At 43.3% G+C, this 21360-nt stretch overlaps 1 protein-coding gene across 3 annotated transcripts in view; it reads right to left on the reverse strand.

The window, feature by feature from the left end:
- Nucleotides 1-21360, reverse strand: part of RASGRP1 (RAS guanyl releasing protein 1) — an 80770-nt gene that overhangs the window by 5627 nt on the left and 53783 nt on the right. For 2 of the 3 annotated variants that reach the window (XM_015473118.3, NM_001144078.1), the window contains 11 exons: nucleotides 21196-21349; nucleotides 19686-19859; nucleotides 18539-18655; nucleotides 14069-14344; nucleotides 12569-12649; nucleotides 9328-9432; nucleotides 8227-8336; nucleotides 7288-7432; nucleotides 6581-6617; nucleotides 5714-5866; nucleotides 4533-4918 (listed from right to left, as the gene is read on the reverse strand). In XM_015473118.3, coding sequence (XP_015328604.1) covers nucleotides 4533-4918; nucleotides 5714-5866; nucleotides 6581-6617; nucleotides 7288-7432; nucleotides 8227-8336; nucleotides 9328-9432; nucleotides 12569-12649; nucleotides 14069-14344; nucleotides 18539-18655; nucleotides 19686-19859; nucleotides 21196-21349 — 1738 coding nt within the window. The remainder of the gene's footprint in view (nucleotides 1-4532; nucleotides 4919-5713; nucleotides 5867-6580; nucleotides 6618-7287; nucleotides 7433-8226; nucleotides 8337-9327; nucleotides 9433-12568; nucleotides 12650-14068; nucleotides 14345-18538; nucleotides 18656-19685; nucleotides 19860-21195; nucleotides 21350-21360) is intronic. The other variant, XM_005211584.4, reaches the window with a different exon arrangement.

A 21360-nucleotide genomic window follows, 5' to 3' on the forward strand; every position in this document is an offset into this window, starting at 1 on the left:
ATGCTTCTGAACTGTGGTGTTGGAGAAGACTCTTGAGAGTCCCTTGGACTGCAAGGAGATCCAACCAGTCCATCCTAAAGGAGATCAGTCCTGAGTGTTCATTGGAAGGAATGATGCTAAAGCTGGAACTCCAGTAATTTGGCCACCTCATGTGAAGAGCTGACTCACTGAAAAAGACTCTGATGCTGGGAGGGATTGGGAGTAGGAGGAAAAGGGGATGACAGAGGATGAGATGGCTGGATGGCATCACCGAATCAATGGACGTGAGTCTGAGTGAACTCCGGGAGTTGATGATGGACAGGGAGCTGGAATTCATGGGGGTCGCAAAGAGTCGGACACGACTGAGCAACTGAACTGAATAATTGTCTCATGATGATGAGCGTCTTTTCGTTTGCCTGTTGGGCATCTGTATGTCTTCCTTGAAAGAATTTAGGTCCTCTGCCAGACATTTCAGCAGTCTTAATTCTTCTATCCATGAACACAGCATGTCTTTCCATTTGTGTCTTAGGTTTCTTTCTGCAAAGTCTTGTAGTTTTCCTTGTATAAATCTTTCATTTCCTTGGTTAAATTTATTACTAAATATTTTGTTTCTGATGCTATTGGGAACAGGGAAGTTTTCTTTTTCAGATGTTTCATCCTTAGTGTGTAGAAACACAACTGATTTCTCTAAGCTGGTTTTGTATCCTGCAGTTTAACTGAAAATGTTAGCTGCGACAGTTTTTTTTTTGTTTGTTGATGTTTGATCTTTGGGGTTTTTCTATATATGGACTCATCATCTGCAAGTAGTGACACTCTTGCTGTTACTTTTCTGATTGGGATGCTTTTTATTTTCTTGTCTTGTCTAATTGCTTTAGGTAAGACTTTCAGTACTTGAATAAGTGGTGAGAGTGGGCATCTTCGTCTTGTTCTTAATCTTGGTGGAAAAGCTTTGGAATTTTCTCCACTGAGTATAATGTTAGCTGTCAGTTTGTTATATATGGCCCTTATTATGTTGAGGTATATTCCTTTTATTCAGTCTGAGCAGGGTTTTTATCATGAAATAATGTTGTATTCTGTCAAATGTTTTTTTGCATCTGTTGAGATGACCACATGATTTTTCTTTCATTTTACTAATGTGATATAGTACATTTATTGATTTGCATATGTTGAACTGTCTTTGCATCCTAAGAAATAAATCCCATTTTTCATAGTTTATAGTATCTTTTTGATGTGTTCTTAAAAAAATCAGGTTGCTAATAACTTGTTGAGAATTTTTGCATGTATACTTGCCAGTAACATAGGTCTATAGTTTGTGTTTCTTAGTGTCCTTATCTGACTTTGGTATTAGGGTAAAACTACCCTGATGGTTTGAAAGTATTCTATTTTTTAGAAAGCTTTTAAGAAGGACCAGTGTTAATTCTTTGAGTGTTGGGTAGAATTTGCCAATGAAGCCATCTGATCCTGGGTTTTCTGTGTTGGAAGGATTTTGACTACTGAGTCAATGCCTTTGCTTGTTATTGGTCTGTTTAGATTTCCTATTTTTTCTGGGTTCAGTCTTGGCCATTTCTGGAAATTTATACATTTGTTCTAGGTTATCTAATATGTTGGCATATTCATAAGTTTCTCATGGTTCTATCGATTTGTATAGTAACAGCTGTAATGTTGCCTTTTGTTTTTTTAATTTTACATATTGAGGCTTCTCTCATTTTTTCTTAGTGTGAATAAAGGTTTGGCAGTTTCACCTTTGGTTAGTGGGCCTGAAGTTTTGGTTCATGATGGTGCAACTTTTTTTTTTTTTAAGGCAACAGTCTTGGTTAAATGATTATTCACAGCTACCAATTTTGTTCACCTTTTTTTGTTTTTTTTCTGGTCTCTATTTTTCTTCCTGATAGCAGTGAATCAGCATGGAGTAGGCTAACCAACTCCCTTGGCTTCACAGCCCTCTCTGAGGTCCTATGTAGTACTTTCTGAAGGACAGGTGGGTAGAAATCTACTGGGTGTTCTGGTATAAGATGCACAGTCACTTTTGTTTATGAATGACCAATATGGTTAAACAAAAGGGGAGATTTACAAAGGAGTAACACACACTACCATGATGCCAACGTCCCTGGGTTTTAAGACTTTGAATCTCGTGTTCTTACCTTGCTTATACTGTACTGATTACCGCCCCCCCCCCAAAATATGTGGGTGATTTGAGATACATGAGTTACTTCTCAACGTAAATTACCTAGATAGCTGTCTATTAGCTACTGTGTAGCACTGAGTACTTGCTATGTGCCAGGTAACTGTTGTTTAGTCACGTTCGACTCTCTTGCAACCCCATGGGACTTCAGCCTGCCAGATTCTTGCCTCGGAAAGCCCACAGACAGAGGAGTGGAGTGGATTGCAATTTCCTTCTCGAAGGGATCTTTCTGACCCCACAGATCAAACCTGCATCTCCTGCATTGGCAGGCAGATTTTCACTGAGCCACCAGGGAAGCCCCAGGTACTGTGTTACATGATGATAGAGGTGGGAATAGTATCAGACTGGCGATTTGAATCTAAGAGGCATTGTATTTTCTGCCGTCCTATGCTGGTTTAGAGGTGTAAACATACTTTTGGCAACCCACTCCAGTATTCTTGCCTAGAGAATCCTGTGGACAGAGGAGCCTGGTGGGCTGCTGTCCATAGGGTCACAGAGTCGGACACGACTGAAGTGACTTAGCAGCAGCAACAGCAGCATACTTACACTATTAGTATGTGCTGTACGTTATTTTAATATTACATATTATTTTAAATACTCTAAGACAAGGATAAAAATAGAGTTTACATGCTCTGGTATTACTGAGTGAGAATTAGTTCTGGACCTAACTCACTTTTCTGAAATCTTTCTACCACTCACTCTTTGCAGCAAGAAGTCGTTGTTGCCAACTACATTATTCCTTTTCATGGGCATGTAAAATGTCAGGATCTGAAGCAAGCTGTAGACAGCATGGACAATGTCTGGCTTTATGTACTTTACAGAGGACCAAACAAGTCACAGACTGTAACAGCAGCAGTAAGAAATAGTTTGGATAAGGAACCCAGGTGTTTGTCATCAAGACTGAGATTCTTTCTACACTATCAAGTTCACTTTTCAAAGTTTCTTTCATTGTTCTTAAAGGTTGATTCTGGCCAAGCCCACATTGTGCCACCATCTGTTTCTTAAAGCATGTCCTAAGTATTTCTGAGTGAGAGTACTTTTCATCTGGAAAATCTGTTATTTTATCAGGTGTGTGCTTCCTAATATTATGTTCTTTGTTCTAGGCACCAAACCGAGAGTTTTACAGGCCTCATCTAACTTGTTCCTTTGATTCAGTTCCTGGGGGTCTAGCAGGGAAGGCACAACACTTGAGGACCAGGCAGGGAGTCCTGAAACCCTATAGGGCAGTTTTACTATGTAGTGTGTAGAATTACGTAAGGAATTCTAGCCAGTTGTATGTTGGTTTTGTGTTTGTACTGATAGGCCTCCAAAAACACATTGCTGACCTTGATGTTCTGGGGGTAAAAAGCAGACAGGCCTTCTTCCCCTTTAATAAGGTGAATGATAATGTTGGAGCTAATGTGTCTTTGCTATCTCTAAAATAACTAAGTTACCTATCTTTGATAAGAAACTACCATCCCATGACAAGAGGTCTGTCTAACCAGCTCTCACTCTGAGCTTTGTACTCTACACAAAAAGAAGTACGTTAGTGATGACCCTACAGAATTATTTGGACAATGACCTGCTGCCTCCAGTTGTCCTAGCTCCTACTTTCCTTCCTTTCTTTTATAACCTTGTCTTTTCTCATGCCTCCATTACGTACATTATAATTAGGACATTATGAGCCTAATAGAGGAAAAAAAAAAAACTGGTACCACAACTGTTAGCAATTAATGGATTATATTGCCATATGTAATAATCAACTGTGCATTTACCAGCTACTGTTGATTTAGCTCTTCTAATGTATAAACATATAAATCAGTACATATTAAGTTTTAGAGGAAAGCTCCCTCATTTTACATTGAGGAGGAGGCTTTCTGTGCAGTGAGCTAAATAGTCTGTTTTGATAGCATGATGTTCATCTCCCTTGTTTTAAGAAGATGCCCAGGTAACCTTCATGAAGTACTCCCCCCAGTCCCCTCCCCAAACATAACTGAATAATGTAACAAAGACTTCTAGGGAGGGAATATTTAGGCAACTTGCCTTTAAGTCTAGAAAAAGGGTGTGGTGTCACCACAGTAAAGCTGGTCAGTAGAAACTGGTTTTTCTCAAGGAGCCTGCTGTGAAAAGAGCTTTGGACCTTGGTACCAGCACTTTGAGATTGTACCTTTATGGCAACAGGGAGCCCTGTCTGTCCTGTCCTAGATATGTAATGTGAACCAGGGCCCTCACTGGTTTCTTTGAGACAAAGCAGAATCCTTTTCTTACCTCTTTTCCTTTTCTTCCCCTTTATCTTTCTAATAATCAACCTGATTGGAATCTTCAGTTTACATGTTCTTCCCTGGTTAGCCCCACTTTCTCAGAGTCTGCAAAAAAAGAAAAAGGAAGGTACCTGTTCCAGCTCTTGGTATGTTGGAAGCCTGAGGTGACGGAGCTCCTCCTTTGATTTTATGAAGGATTCTTTGTTCTCCCACTTGACGAAAGCCCGCTTCCTGACCAAGACTGGGCTGGGGCACGGAGATGTAGGGCTGGGCAGTACATACAGAGTATCCTGGGCTGTCTTCCTTGGGGATGACAGCACAAAGTGACTGGAAGGGCCCTCACTGCCAGGCCAAGACAGTGCTTCAGTCTGGGTGGCCATGTGGGCGACAGTCCTCTTCAGCCGAACAGAAATCTTCTGTGAGGATACTCCCATGAGCATGATGGTCCGATCCTTACTCTCCTCACTGTGTTCCGCAGCCTCCCCGTTAGGGAATGTGAAAGGTCCTTCCTCAGGTGCTGTAGGAAGAAGACATGTTGGTACTTTAGCTTAGAAAAGCAGGCACTCGAAATTCACACATGAGTATCAAACGAGGCTTTTCTTATTGCTACAGGAGTCCACAGGCCCAAAGTAGACTTACTACTTTTAGGCAGCCAGGTTAGGGGGTGAGGCAGCTGAATTCAGAGGCCTTGCTGGGCAAGCTATGGCTGTTGGTGTCAGGCTTCATCCACCATGAGAAAAGGCCATCCTTAAAGGCTCTTTTCCTGTTGGTTGCTTTCTTTTGCTCCCCAAAAGGCAGAGTGCCTAAGATTCCATCCCAAGGCTTTTGTATGTCTAGGAATTTGCTCTAAATCACAGAAGGGCGTTTACTGGGCATCACTGTTACCTACTAACTGGTGGTCAGTTTTTTCATTACAAGCAGACCTTGCCTTATAGCACTTCTACATCAGTGTTCATTTGTTGCCCATAGTACACCCATGTTTAACCTACCCATTCTTCTTCCCGGAAGTTCTAGGAAAGCCTCACTACTGGACAAAGCTTGGGGACAGATGGTCTGCGGGTGCAGCCCCTTCCCAGGCTTCAGTCTGAGTCCCCAGACCTTCATGCTGTTCTCTGCCACCTTTCTCCTAAGAACGTCTGCATTGTGTGTGACAGAACTGTGGTGCCCACAGGTGACAAGGAACTCTTAATAACACAAGGTGCATAATATAGTTTGCATTATGAGTAGGAAGGACAGAGGTAATCTTTGCTTCCCAAAAACTATATTCTTCTGACTTCATTTTCCAGGATGAATGTTCCCAGTGCCTGCTTACCATGGAGCAGATCTTTGGCTCCCAAGGAGCAAAGGTTGGACGTTGGCCCCACAGAGGTGCTGATCTCTGTGGGAGCTGTTGAGTTCTTGGCTCGCTTCTTGCATTCGAACACAACCAGGTCTTTGCATTGTTTGTGGCAGTTCATCCCACAGTCTGTGGACAAGACACCCTGGTCAGGAAGTCCTTCACTTTCTCCTCCAGCGTCTCAAAGCCACACCCGTGCACTGTTCTTGTCACATATGCCTTTCCTAAGTTCTGGAGCTAGGGCATCTAACATTTCTAATGAACTTAGCATTCTTCTTACTGGGTCAACCCTGGATCTCAGTCTTGTCACAGCCCTTATCATGAGTTTGAGAATCAGAAGTGGCATCCTGTTATCTTGGGCAGAAGAAGGGGTGTCTTTTTTGGTCATCCTGCACATACTGCCCACTCTAATGAGACCTCTAGAGGCTCCCAGCTGTTAGGTCTTAATCTTTCTTCCTTTCAGTTAAATGTCTTTGCTCCTTTACTCTTGAACTTTTCTAGTCACAAGGACAACTATGGTAAAAGGAAAGCTGACAAGGGCCTTTGGTAATCACTTATCTTCTGTTTCAAAAGTGATTCTGTGCCTGTCTTTGGGGACCCATGACCACATGAGAACATAATCTAGCAGTCACCCCAATTTCCAGGGCAACCCAGGCAAAGAGAGGATCTTGTAACAGAGGCTGCATAACTTGTCACCTAGGGATTCCTCTCTTTGTGGTGGCAGTCACTCTCAGGGGTGCTCTAGGGAAGCCAGTTAGGGGAGGAGGCTGTGAGTCAAACATGCCTTACAGGAGAGCCCCTAGGACCAGGGAAGACAACACGCTGGACAAAGCTGAGCCTTACCTTTACACCGATACCCTTGTTTGATCACTCCCCAGAGCTGTGAGACAAAGAGGAGATGGTTAGAATGTGCTGCATGTCCATGATCTTACCTGGTATGAACCTAGACACTGAGATCCATTCTTTTATTTTTCTGCATTCTTCTCTGCCTCAGGTGGGAGGGAAACCTCATTTATCTCTCATGTGTCTTTATCCCTCCTGGTCTTAAACTGAAAACAGGAAAAGTTTGTGCCAATCAGAGTTAAGTGTTCAAAAAGCTTATACTACAGTGGATTTATGACTCAACGTCTACAGTGGATAGATCACAGGACAAATAGGATTCTTGAGACTCCAAACGAAAGGGCAAGAATATAGAATCCTGGGGTCAGGGATGGGGCAGCTATCCAGGTGACTTCTTTTGAAGGGGGAAGGATGTCTCATATTTCTATTTTCTAACATCTAAAAAAGTATAGCCTCAATTCAACATTTCCTCACCATTTTATTTGAGGCCGCACCTACCAGAGGGAAAAATAAGTCAGGAAGAAATGGGAAAAGATGAGTGAAAAGTAAAACCCACGCATTTAAGGACAGGGTTACCACAGGTGTTTCCTTAGACTCTAGGCTGGGACAATTTGATAAAATGTATGTGAGGGCTGTGCCTGGTTAATCTCTTAAACTATCTCATACTCCTCCCCAAGTTCAACCCTGAAGCACTCTTAAGAACAACTCACAAATCCAGCACAGTTGTCACAGAAAGTAGGCTTCAGGTAGGTGGTCTCTTGGAAGTTGTGAGGAAAACCGAGGCCCAACTTGGAGTAGATGGAGCTGGCCCTCATGAAGTAGGCCGTGATCTCGTCTCTGCTGATGAGGCCTTCCCTGCCAGCAAATGAGAGATGAGGTGTGAGTGGAGTTGGGTCACAAGACTCCTTCTAGCCTTAGAAACTCACTGTCTTTGTATCCTTGAGGGGTAGAGGGGTAGTACAGTATGTATTACCTGACAGTTACTTCCAACAGCCCTCCTCTTAATAAGGATGAGTAGGTTGCATGTAATAATTAGGTAAGATGACACTACTTATCTCTGCAGTTACTCTTTGGCTAAACCAAAGAGTAGGTTTGGTTCTCCTAACTAATTTAACCACTATCCATTAAGACTTCAAAAAGAAGTGATGGAAATGTGGGTATAGGGAGACAAATACCTTATGCTGTAGCTTCTGGCTTTAGACAGTATATCTACATAGCTGGAACCCACCAATCAAACTTTTGGTTTCACACAGAGAACCACCAACATAGAACTTATGTAATCTTGAGAAAAGTAAATATGCAAAATATTAATAAATATTAGTTTCTCATGATCTGTAAGGAAAGCAAGAAGAGATTTAAACTTTTTCTTAACTTTTTTTTTTTTTGAGTTGGCTGTTCCTAAACCGGCAGTTACGGAATCCTCAACTCAGGCATTTCAAAAAGGCATGCATTTTCTCCTGGTCCATTGTGGTCCAAACTGAAGCCAGACAGGCATTTGCTTCATGATGGCTCTCTTAGATCCAAAATTCATTCAGTGACCACAGTAGCATATGTAAACATATGAGTTTACAGATTCTTCCAGCAGAACCTCCATGAGGCATTCTCATCACCAGACTCATAACCACATATTCCCATGCACCAACTCTCACCTGTCTTTATCCATCACACAGAAGGAAAATGGAAAACTTGCAGCAATCTTTTCAAATTCTTCCTGGGAAATGTATCCATCCTGGTCATGATCATAGTTCTTGAAGACAGACTGTGAAAAAAGGTATTTCTTTGGTGATTACCAAGGGAGAAATCACGCATACCCAAATGACCAAGGGGCTGGAACACCTGTAAAAAGCCTCTCCTCAGTCCTAAGTGACAGGAACAAGGAAACCTGCTCCTTAAGATGCCGCAGAGACTCGGCGGGTCACATCCCAGTCTCTGCAGTCACCAGCATCTGGAGGGTGGCTGCTGCTGCTGCTAAGTCGCTTCAGTCGTGTCCGACTCTGTGCGACCCTACAGATGGCAGCCCACCAGGCTCCCCGGTCCCTGGGATTCTCCAGGCAAGAACACTGGAGTGGGGTGCCATTTCCTCCTCCAATGCATGAAAGTGAAAAGTGAAAGTGAAGTTGCTCAGTCAAGGGTAGCTAGGCGCTTTCAGTTCCATTAGCATGTCAATAGGCCGCTCCCCACCCCCAGCTCACTGTGCCCATAGTGCCCCTCACTGAGGGACGTCCCCTCCCTCCACTCTGCCCTTCCTCCACTCCACAGCTCAGGCTGCAGTGTAGCTTCTACTAGGAGCCTAGTCCAAAGTGCTCCCGTCATTTGCTGGCTTGTACTTTTGTTACACTGGAAATAGTCCACAGGATAAATACAGAAATATGAAGGCATGTAGCACAGTGAATTGAATCAAGTAGTGCCAAACTTTTTAGATTCTCCTTATCACCTTTAACTTAAAGCTTTTCTAACCCCTCTCTGCCTGCAAATCAACTCACAGCCTTTAAGTGTATGCTGTCTTGCTAGGCTTTTAAGAGGTACACTTCCGTCCATGAGGCCCAAGTGTGTTGGCAAAATGTAACTTCTGAACTGTTTGCAGCCACAATGTGAGAAGTGGTTCCCCGTGCTCAGGAAGGAAAGTTCCAAATTTCTTACCCTTTCTGTTTCTACTGCTGTACTCCCCTAGCCAACCCCCTTTCCCCCGCCCCGAACTAAACCAGGCAGTACCTTGCTTTTTGCCTGCATGGAAACACAGCTGTACTTACATCCACCATCCTCTGGACGTGTTTGCTTATGGTCTTTGGATCAGGCTTGGGAGATACTCCAGAGGCCCAGTCCACTACTACTGGTGGCTTTGAAGGTGTTAGTGGCTAAAATGAAATATTTAGAGAAATCCCAATAACTATAATGCAGTCTTATAACCTACAGCTCTTTGTTTTCCCATTACCTGGTAGTTGCATCTATGGATAACCGTCAACTACACAGTGGCAGGGAGCAGAGGGCCCACATGTAATCGTAATCTAGAACAGTTCTCTCTCCATTAAACTTTTTGTTGAAGCTACTGACAGAGTAAAGCAGTAGTTCATTTAGATTTCCTCCCTGTAAAGCAACTAGAGAAAGAATAAAAAAATAAAATTGATAAACCTCTAACCTTTAGCCAGACTCATCAAGGAAAAAAGGAGAGAGGGCTCAAATCAATAAAGTTAGAAATGGAAAAGGAGAAGTTACAGCTAACACCATAGAAATACAAAGGATGATAAGAGACTACTACTACAAACAACTATATGTCAATTAAACTACCTAAAAGAAATAGACAAATTCTTCGATACAATCTTCCAAGACTGAACTAGGAAGAAATAGGAAATATGAGCAGACCAATCACAAGTAGTAAAATTGAAATGGTGATGTAAAAAACTTCCAACAGACAAAAGTCCAGGACCAGATGTCTTCACAGGTGAATTCTATCAAACATTTAGAAAAGAGGTAACACCTATCCTTCTGAGGCTCTTCCCAAAAAATTGTAGAGAAAGGTAGACTCCCAAGCTCAATCTATGAGGCCACCATCGCCCTGATACCAAAACCAAACAGAGATACCACACACACACATAAATATTACAGGTTCATATCGAATACAGAAGCAAAAATCCTAGATGAAATACTGAGTTGGCCAAAAAGTTCATTTCCTTAACATTTTACGGAAAAATACAAACTTTTTGGCCAACCCAATACTAGCAAACCAGATCCAACAATGTATTAAAAAGGATCATACAGCATGATCAAGTAGGATTTATAGCAGCAACACAAAGATTCTTAAGTATCCACAAATCACTCAATGTGATACATCACATTAACAAACTGAAGAATAAAAACCATATGATCATCTCAATAGATGCAGAAAAGGCTTTCAATAAAATTCAACACCCATTTCTCATAGTGGGCGTACAGACTTACCTCAACATAATAAAGGTTATATATGACAAATGCACAGCTAACATCGTTTTCACTCATAGGTGAAAAGCTGAAAGCATTCCCTCTAAGATCAGGAACAAGACAAGGATGTTCACTGTCACCATATTTATTCAACACAGTTATGGAAGTCCTTGCCATGGCAATCAGAGAAGAAAAAGAGAAAAAATCCAAATTGGAAAATCAGTAAAACTATCACTGTAGAGGACATAATACTATACATAGAACATCCTAAAGATTCTACCAGAAAACTAGAGGTTGTCAATGAATTTGGTAAAGTTTCAGACTACAAAAATCTCTTGCATTCCTATACACTAATAATGAAATATCAGAAAGAGAAATTAGGGAAACAATACCATTTACCATTGCATCAAAAAGAGTAAAATACCTAAGCATAGAGCCTACCTAAGGAGACAAAAGACCTGTATGCCAAAAACTAAGGTGCTGATGAAAGAAACTGAAGATGACACAAACAGATGGGAAGATATGCCATATTCTTAGATTGGAAGAATCAGTATTCTTCCAAGGACTACCCAAGGCAACCTACAGATTCAACACAATCCCTACCAAGTTACCCATGGCATTTTTCACAGAACTAGAACAAACAGCTTTAAAATTTGTATGAAAATACAAAAGATCCCAAATAGCCAAAGCAATCCTGAGAAAGAAAACCAACTGCAGGAATTGGACTCCTTGACTTTAGGCTATACCACAAAGCGACAGTAATCAAAACAGTATGGTACTGGTGCACAAACAGAACTATAGATCAGTGAGACAGAACAGAAAGCCCAGGAATAAACCCACACAAAGGAGGCAAGAATATACAATGGAGAAGAGTCTTTTCAGTATGTAGTGCTGGGAAAACTGGATAGCTACATGTAAGAGAATGAAATTAGAACATTCTCTAACACCATACACAAAAATAAACTCAAAATGGATCAAAAACCTACATGTAAGTCCAGATTCTATAGAACTAGAGGGAAAACATAGGCAGAATATTAACATAAATCACAGCAATATCTTTTTTTGATCCACCTCCAACAGTAATGAAAATAAAAACAAATGAGACCTAATTAAACTTAAAAACTTCACAGCAAGGAAACCACAAAACAACCAAAGACAACTGAGAAAATGGAGAAGATATTTGCAAAAAAAGTGACAAGGGATTAATCTCCAAATATACAAACAACTCATGCAGCTCTCCTTAAAACCAAACCCTATATATATTATAAAAAAGGCAGAAGATCTAAATAGATAGTTCTCCAAAGAAGACACAGAGACAGCCAAAAAGCACATGAAAAGATATTCAACATCACTTATCAGAGAAGTTCGAATCAAAAGTACTTTGAGGTATCACCTCACACTGGTCAGAATGGCCATCTTCAAAAAGTCTACCAATGATAAATGCTGAAGAAGGTGGGGAGAAAAGGATGCCCTCCTACACTGCTGGTGGGAATGTAAATTGGTACAGACATTATAGACAATAGTACAGATATTCCTTAAAAAACTATTAAGAGAACTACTGTATGATCCAGCCATCCCACTCCTGGGCATATATCTGGAGAAAATCGTACTTTGAAATGATTTATGCACCCCAGTGTTGATTGCAGCACTATTTACAATAGCCAAGACATGGAGGCAACCTAAATATCCACGAACAGATGAATGGATGCAGAGAAACAACTGATGTGAAGATGCTTTATAATCAACAGGAGGGCAAGGTCACTCCAGCCCACCATATCCCCTCTCTAACTAGTAAACCACTGACTGATTGTCCCACTTCTGACACTCAATGGCATGTTGTTATTTACTGTTCACATAGGAGTCTTATCCCCTTGAGTACTGTGCAGGCTCTCTATGGTCAGGAACTATTCCTCATATGTACTCAGGTCTTCCTTATTCCTAGCACAATGTTAGTCACATAATAGAAACATAATATGCTTCTTAAATTGAACTAAAGTCTATTACAAGATCAATGACCTTGATGAGCAACTTGTAAAGCACCTCTTAAATATGGGAGGCTTAGTATGAAACACTCACTGGGGCTTTGTGATTCCTGGGTTCCCGGGCATAGGAAAGTTCGTAGATTTCATCTTCAGTGTAGTAGAGATCTAGGGATAACTGCCAAGCAAAGTAGAACAGAGTTAATTGCTAGGATGCTGTTTGCCAGTGTTTCTTTCCTGGTGTTCCCTCTTCCAGGCTGTAAGTTACTTGTTAAAAATTCACGAAGTTTTGGGGATATAACATCTACTACTGGAGTAGGGCAAGCATTAGTTCTTCAGAATGTTTCTAAATTTGGAGAAGATCCTTTTGAACTACAGTTAAATAGCTAAGCTTCTATGTAGAACCTAGACCAAAGGCCCTATCTGGTCAGACAGTCCACACCTCAGGTGTTCTCTCCCAAAGCAGACTGAAAGGACAGTTCATGGCCAGATACTACTGAAATTTGATTCCAGCAACAGAATTCCATTTAGGTGACAATTATCAAATGATATTAAGAGTTTATGTATTTTAGAACTTTAAAATTTTAGAGGACAGCAGTCTTAGAAATAATCTTGTTCTTAACCTAATTCTATGGAAGGACTTCAGGGGTTTAAGAACTCAAAAACATGCATATTTTTTTGAGTGCGGTTTATGTATGTTTTGGGTATAAGAATGTTTGCTGCTTTCCTCACAAAATTTGTAATCCAAGAAAATTAAGTTTCGGTGCCTCTTTTCTCAGATGTTACTGTCTTAAGGATGAGACCAGCCACAGTCACCTGGCCAATTAGTACAAAGGCTGGGATTAGATACCAGCTAAATGCAAAGCCTGAGGAACTATCAGCATAGTCCCCTGAGGTACGAAGAGGCTACAGTGATTATTCCATGCTGCAAAAAGAAAAAGCGCAGATTAAAAATTGTACAATTTTAGTACTGAAAGAGAAGTGAGAAGTCATCACAGAGATGAACCCCTCTGATTTTACAGAGAAGGAAACAGAGTTCTGTGCCCACAGTCACACAGCTGGTGAACTACAAAACCACAGTCTGGAAGGGAGTTCATTTGCTCTCATGCTGCACCCAAAGGGCACATCCTCGTCTCCCACACCACGACAAGTGCTCACCTGCCCTGGGCTTGAATGTCTCTGGAATCTAAGCCAGTGGTGGCAGGACCCAAATAATGAACCTGTTTTTGTTTTTTTTTAACTCACTGCCATGTCCCCCCAACCCCCACCGTTTTGTTTTTTTTTTAATGAAAACCCACTGTCTCCATCTCTTACCAAGTCTCGTATCATGATTTGCTATCAGCTCCTCCCAGACAGCTTAGGACTGGCTTTTCGAGAAGTTCAAGGTGCACAGCCCTGGAGTCCCACCACCTGGGTCTAAGACCAGGCTCTGCCACTTAATAACGTGCAGCCTCTGCCAAGTGACGTATTTTTGCCTCAGAATCCCCATCCGTAAAATGGACATAATGATAGTATCTACTTCACAGAGTTTTGTGAGGCTTCACTGAGCTGATATTTGATAAGGAAGTGCTAGTAATTTGTCTTCACGGAGCCTCACCGTCAGCAGGTGCACCAGGTCCTTATTGGCCTCCAGGGGCGGGGGCACCTCCTGTAGCTGGACTAACTCATTGATGTGGTTGTACAGGGCCAGCAGCTTATGGACGTTCACCTTCCCCTCCTCCAGGTAGTCAGGCATGGCTTCGTACAGGGAGATGAGGTCCTTGAGGTGCACCCCCAGGATGGGGATCTTGAAGTCGGTGCACTCCCCATAAGCACGCCGGTAGTTGTCGTAGTTTCTACAGGAGGACAGCAGCTCAGTCATCTCACCTAGAACCTACGGAACAGAAGAGGAGAGCTGGTCACAGGCACCCTCCAGGCAGGCTCTGCTGTCTGCAGCAGCCTCCTGTTTACTCTTAGCCCCTACCGTGATCGCACCTGGTGCCTGACGAGTCAGGCGTGGGGCGATCCATCTCAAGGTGCAGCTTCTGACTCTCCACTGACAGCTCCAACTTAACGTCACATGTCACAGAGCAGACTTACCAAGCGCAAGGTGTACTCTATTTCACAGCTGGAAAATTCTAAGTAAGGTTTTAATATTTTTATGTTAAAGTTGTTCTTTTAAAAAATAAGTGATACAAGCACATGATAAATTTTTTTTAAAGGTACAAGATTATACAGCACATGGCAAGTGTGCCTCTGAACTGTGTCCGCAGTGCCCTTCCCTTGTGTCTTCCAGAGACAAAGTGAAGTGTGCTGCCCACAGCTGGCGTAGGGAAGGGTGTGTTTCCAGTGTGGCACTTCAGTCCTCTGTCGAGTGTTCATATTTCTTATGCTGGGCTCTGTGGGCCTTCACTCAGCGTGTCTCAGGATGGGCCTATGTCTAGGAAGCAGGTGACAGTCCACTCACAGACTGAAACCCTGGACAGAGAGACTGAACAGGATAGACCGATTCCTGGCATAGGACCGGACAGGGATGAGGCGGAGGCCTGGGGACTCTGCATTAGAGGCTGTGCTCTGCTATGGCCTAAGGGTGCTAGGCAAGGGTGCAGCCACATCTCCTGCTCCTTCCAGCACACCTGCTTCAAGTCAGCATGTGGTTCACAGAACCCCATCCCCATGTGTGGTGACCAGCTTTCTCAGAAACAAAGACAGGAAGAAGAGACTCCCTGCCAATCATGTCACAACACAAAACAACAATTTTAAACGCTGTGCCGGAAATTTGTAATTCATAAAATTGTGGCCTGGGAAGCACCATTTCTCCCTGATAAAGTTACTTGAGATCTGAGAGTCAGCCTCCCACAGTCACAAGGCTGCAAGAGAGCACAGTTCAATTCAGTTCAGTCGCTCAGTCGTGTCCGACTCTTTGCGACCCCATGAATCCCAGCACGCCGGGCCTCCCTGTCCATCACCAACTCCTGGAGTTCACTCAGACTCACGTCCACCGAGTCAGTGATGCCATCCAGCCATCTCATCTTCTGTTGTCCCCTTCTCCTCCTGCCCCCAATCCCTCCCAGCATCAGAGTCTTTTCCAGTGAGTCAGCTCTTCGCATGAGGTGGCCAAAGTACTGGAGTTTCAGCTTTAGCATCATTCCTTCCAAAGTATTCCCAGGGCTGATCTCCTTCAGAATGGACTGGTTGGATCTCCTTGCAGTCCAAGGGACTCTCAAGAGTCTTCTCCAACACCACAGTTCAAAAGCATCAATTCTTTGGCACTCAGCCATCTTCACAGTCCAACTCTCACATCCATACATGACCACAGGAAAACCCATAACCTTGACTAGACAGACCTTTGTTGGCAAAGTAATATCTCTGCTTTTCAATATGCTATCTAGGTTGGTCATAACTTTCCTTCCAAGGAGTAAGCATCTTTTAATTTCATGGCTGAAATCACCATCTGCAGTGATTTTGGAGCCCAAAAAAATAAAGTCTGACACTGTTTCCACTGTTTCTCCATCTATTTCCCATGAAGTGATGGGACCAGATGCCATGATCTAGGTTTTCTGAATGTTGAGCTTTAAGCCAACTTTTTCACTCTCCTCTTTCACTTTCATCAAGAGGCTTTTGAGTTCCTCTTCACTTTCTGCCATAAGGGTGGTATCATCTGCGTATCTGAGGTTATTGATATTTCTCCCAGCAATTGATTCCAGCTTGTGCTTCTTCCAGTCCAGTGTTTCTCATGATGTACTCTGCATATAAGTTAAATAAGCAGGGTGGCAATATAGAGCCTTGACGTACTCCTTTTCCTATTTGGAACCAGTCTATTGTTCCATGTCCAGTTCTAACTGTTACTTCCTGACCTGCATACCAATTTCTCAAGAGGCAGATCAGGTGGTCTGGGATTCCCATCTCTTTCAGAATTTCCCACAGTTTATTGTGATCCACAATCAAAGGCTTTGGCATAGTCAATAAAGCAGAAATAGATGTTTTTCTGGAACTCTCTTGCTTTTTCCATGATCCAGCGGATGTTGGCAATTTGATCTCTGGTTCCTCTGCCTTTTCTAAAACCAGCTTGAACATCTGGAAGTTCATGGTTCACGTATTGCTGAAGCCTGGCTTGGAGAATTTTGAGCATTACTTTACTAGCATGTGAGATGAATGCAATTGTGCGGTAGTTTGAGCATTCTTTGGCATTGCCTTTCTTTGGGATTGGAATGAAAACTGACCTTTTCCAGTCCTGTGGCCACTGCTGAGTTTTCCAAATTAGCTGGCATATTGAATGTAGAACTTTCACAGCATCATCTTTCAGGATTTGAAATAGCTCAACTGGAATTCCATCACCTCCACTAGCTTTGTTCGTAGTGATGCTTTCTAAGGCCCACTTGACTTCACATTCCAGGATGTCTGGCTCTAGGTCAGTGATCACACCATCATGATTATCTGGGTTGTGAAGATCTTTTTTTCTGTGTATTCCTGCCACCTCTTCTTAATATCTTCTGCTTCTGTTAGGTCCATACCATTTCTGTCCTTTATCAAGCCCACCTTTGCATGAAATGTTCCCTTGGTATCTCTAATTTTCTTGAAAAGATCTCTAGTCTTTCCCATTCTGTTGTTTTCCTCTATTTCTTTGCATTGATTGCTGAAGAAGGCTTATCTCTTCTTGCTATTCTTTGGAACTCTGCATTCAGATGCTTATATCTTTCCTTTTCTCCTTTGCTTTTCACCTCTCTTTTTTCACAGCTATTTGTAAGGTCTCCCCAGACAGCCATTTTGCTTTTTTGCATTTCTTTTCCATGGGGATGGTCTCGATCCCTGTCTCCTGTACAGTGTCACAAACCTCATTCCATAGTTCATCAGGCACTCAAGAGAGCACACACCTGAGCAAATAGGGCTGGGGAATGTGGAGTCGGGGAAAGGCTCACAAGATGAGAGATGAGCAGCAGAGACGCTAGAGAACTTTCTGTTCCCCACAGAAAGTGAAATAAACCACTGGGGGACACTAGCTTTAACCCTGGTCTTAGGAATTCACTCTGAAGACCACCCCGAAGGTCCAGCAGCTTTGCAGAGGAGCAAGCTTGTCAATATGACATGAAGGCACATTCGTGTCTGTGATTCTCTCCCTGGGTCACCTCTGATTTGGAACAGTATGTGCCTCTTCAGTTGTTCTGCCTGGTGTCAGCCAGCATAATCCAAAAATTAGAAGGTTATCAGACCACTGGAAGGTAGGGGTGGGGCAGCACCCTCCAACCCCAGTGTTGTGAGAGCAGGGATGGCTAATAAGAGACTTCCTGAAAGGGTGAACATCTGGGAAAAGCAGATGGGACACTGAGGCTAAGGTATCTCTTCCCTAAGAAGAGAGTCTCCTGTGTCAGCTTGGAGGTGGGGGCTGGGGTTTGAGTTCAGTAAGAAAGGCCAGGTGAGATGAAATACTCAGAGCAGTCATCATCAAACCTATATTATACATAGCTGCATTTATATCTGCACTATATCATAATGGTTTATATGTATAATAATAGTCCTGTATCATAAAGGATTAAAGTCTCTGTAAAATCTAATGTAGGAAAGTACATAGGACACTTAATAAATACCAATAAAATACCACCTATTACAAAATCGTACCTGAAAAGCTTATTTCCAACTATCTGGGAAAATTCAACTTTCCAGAATGGCACTCTCCAAGGTTTGTGGCTAGTTAGATTTCTAACGTGTCACTATATAACCTCACTTGACATGCAAACTGAACTACGGTCACTGAGCCACCACTGTTCCTTGCTCAGCAAGGGAGTCAGTACTAAAGATGGTGGCTCTGGACACTCAGTGGCCAATGAGCATGGAAAAGAGGCACATGTTCCAAATCACCAGCGGGAATGAGGGCAGTAACACTGTGGCCAGACTGACTCAGTCACCCGCAAATCTGTGATGTCCCCACCCTGTGGGTTTACTTAAGGGGTTCTCTCCTGGGTATTCTGCCTTGTTAAAAAAGGGATGGCGTGGCTTGGAAATGCTCTCTGGGTTGCCCATCAAGGAGGAAATGCTGACACTGGTCCTAGGAATGCTGCTGAAGGGCCCTAGAGGAGACAGGAGCACTGACCTTATTGATTTCATGCGGGACATGTGAACTTGTCTCCTTGAGCCTGGAAATAGAGCTGTGACATAACCCTCCGATCACGGCCATCAACGTATTGAAGTTCTGCAGCTGATGGAGCTTCTGTGACACAGAAAACAGATGTTAGCAGAGTCACTGTACATGTCAGTTATGTGGGAGCTTGAGGCTGTCTCTTGTCTCTGTGCTGTGAGTATTCCTAATTCTGGCCAAAGGCTAGTGATCAGGTATTGCAGTTTTCCAAACATTTCTTTTCTCAGGCTTAGTTCTAGACCAGCAGATCCCAAATCTAGCAAAGCATCCCATCTTCTTCCTTTCATTTCAGCTGGTCTGCAGACAACTCTCTACATCAGTCGTTTCTAAGAAACACCCAAAGTACTTGTTTAACACAAAGATTCTGGACCCAAGTCCTGATGTTTAGATTCCCTGGAGCTGAGGCTGAGCTTTAGGGATCTGTGATTTTAACATAGCTCTAGTTAATATCAGACCAAGTGGTCCATGTACCACACTTTAAGAAACACTGGTTTAGAACATTAAAGCTAGAAAAATATATTATTCGGTGTAATCTTTTATATACTTTACCCCAAAGTAACCAGACTGTTTTATTTTTGAGGGCAACACCATGGCTTAAACAGGACTGTAACTAACTGGGATAGAGTGCTAGAATCTCTGTGAAATTTCAGATATGTGTTCATAGTATCTGCTTTTTTCTTATCACATGCTTAAAACATACTCCTCAAACACTAAACCCAGCCATTCAACATAACTTGGGCTCACAGACCTAAATCAAGCTGGCCCAGCTGTACTGAAATCTGAATTACCCTTTCCTTTGCTAAGTGGACCACATTAGGTAAAACAAAGCTGGCTGGTAAGCACCTTCTGAAACGTGTTAAAGATTTAAACAGAACTAAAGATGTACCCTGACTCTGAAGACGGACTACATGGCCCTCTCCATACTGATCTCATGTGGGATGTAGAAAAGTCATCATATCGAGATCTGAGGACAGGTGAAGGTGCACAAACCCCACCAGGAGATTCATGAGGGGAAAGCAGCTCTCAGGGACAGACTAGGCTGAGGGGAGAGGGAGTAATTTACCCGGTAGCCCAGGCCTCAAGTCTTCATCCAGTCACTCACCTGAGCCACCTGGATGAACTTGATGAAGACTTCAGCTCGGAGCTGGGGGGTGGGGCGGCTGAGAACCATCAGCTGCACCCACTGGGAGATGCCGTTGCACAGAGCAATGGACCGCTCCATGGTGGGGTTCTCCTTCACGCAGCTGTTCACAAGGTAATTCTGATAATCAGAGAACTGGGGAAAAAGAAACTCATCACGACTGCGCTCCTGCACTCCTGGAGACCCGAGGGGCATGCTGCCTCTGCTAAGCTGATGGCCAGCATCTGCTAAGGGACAGAGGAGCTCCTGGGCCTCCTCTCCTTTCCTGCCAGCAAGGACAGCAGGAAGGACATCTTTCTTATTCCACGCACAGCATGCCCCTCTACATCAGAAGTCATTAGGCATAAATGGATGTGTACATATACTGCAGCTGCTGCTGCTGCTAAGTCGCTTCAGTCGTATCCAACTCTGTGCGACCCCATAGACGGCAGCCCACCAGGCTCTCCGTCCCTGGGATTCTCCAGGCAAGAACACCGGAGTGGGTTGCCATTTCCTTCTCCAATGCATGAAAGTGAAAAGTGAAAGTGAAGTCGCTCAGTCGTGTCCGACTCCTAGCGACCCCATGGACTGCAGCCTACCAGGCCCCTCTGTCCATGGGATTTTCCAGGCAAGAGTACTGGAGTGGGTTGCCATTGCCTTCTCTGTACATATACTAGTTAACCCAAATATTATGCTGAGCAGATATGGATAGGATCTTGTTTAAACTCTTAACGAGTACAGTATAAAAGAAAAATCTCAATACTAGTTCCAGCTCTGCTGCTGAAGGGGAAAAACAAAGATAATCCAAAATTTAGTATGTCATTCTCTTTCTCTCTCTCCAACGAAGCTCTGTTGGCTTCAGTGGAAGCGAGTTCTCTTGCATGGAGGTGTTCTTTGGTATCACATATAGAGTTTCAAGGAGCAAGGTCTCGGTCAGCAGAGTTTATCTCTAGGATCAGGGGTGACTGTGGGGCCATGTCAGCAGCACTTCAAGAGTTTAGGTAAATTCTGAACTAGACCAGTAGCCACTGATTTATTTTGAAATTTCCCCCAGCCATCCAAAGCCTATTCTAGAATGAATTCAAACTCTTATAGGACTTATCCTCATTTTGGGAGAGGAAAATTTTAAAGAAAATTTCTGAAAGACTGATGATTATAAGGGGAAAAATGTGTGTGTGTGTGTGTGTGTGTGCATGTGTGTACATGTCTTGTGTGTACACTCATGTGCACAAGGCATCGTGTGTGCATAGTACTACCACCTGAATGAGGGGTGGGGAGGGGGAGCTGGGCTTGGAGGGTGGAGCGGGGAGCGGAGCAGGAGGAACACAGCCCAGCAGTGTGCCCTGACTTGCCCACCTACACACAGCCTGACGGGAAAGCCCACCAGCCCAGAGGGGTCTTCAGGGGGAGGAGGTGGGCGGCCTGTTGAATTCCTCTGCTTACTCTCAGAGCTGTCGCAGGGCAGCTTTTCTCCAGCCCCTTGGATACATACCGATATCCTCCGGAAGGACTTGAATTCTAGGAAAGTCAGGTGCTCAGACAGTTCTTCTGGCTCCAGATGGTCAAAGAGCAGGGAGACTTTCCGCTTCTTGCTGGTGTTCGATTTTATCCTTTGGGTCAGTTTCCTGGACCAGTCACGGGCATTGCTTTTGTGAGT

The sequence above is a fragment of the Bos taurus genome, chromosome 10 (assembly GCF_002263795.3).
Source record: "Bos taurus isolate L1 Dominette 01449 registration number 42190680 breed Hereford chromosome 10, ARS-UCD2.0, whole genome shotgun sequence".
NCBI lineage: Eukaryota > Metazoa > Chordata > Mammalia > Artiodactyla > Bovidae > Bos > Bos taurus.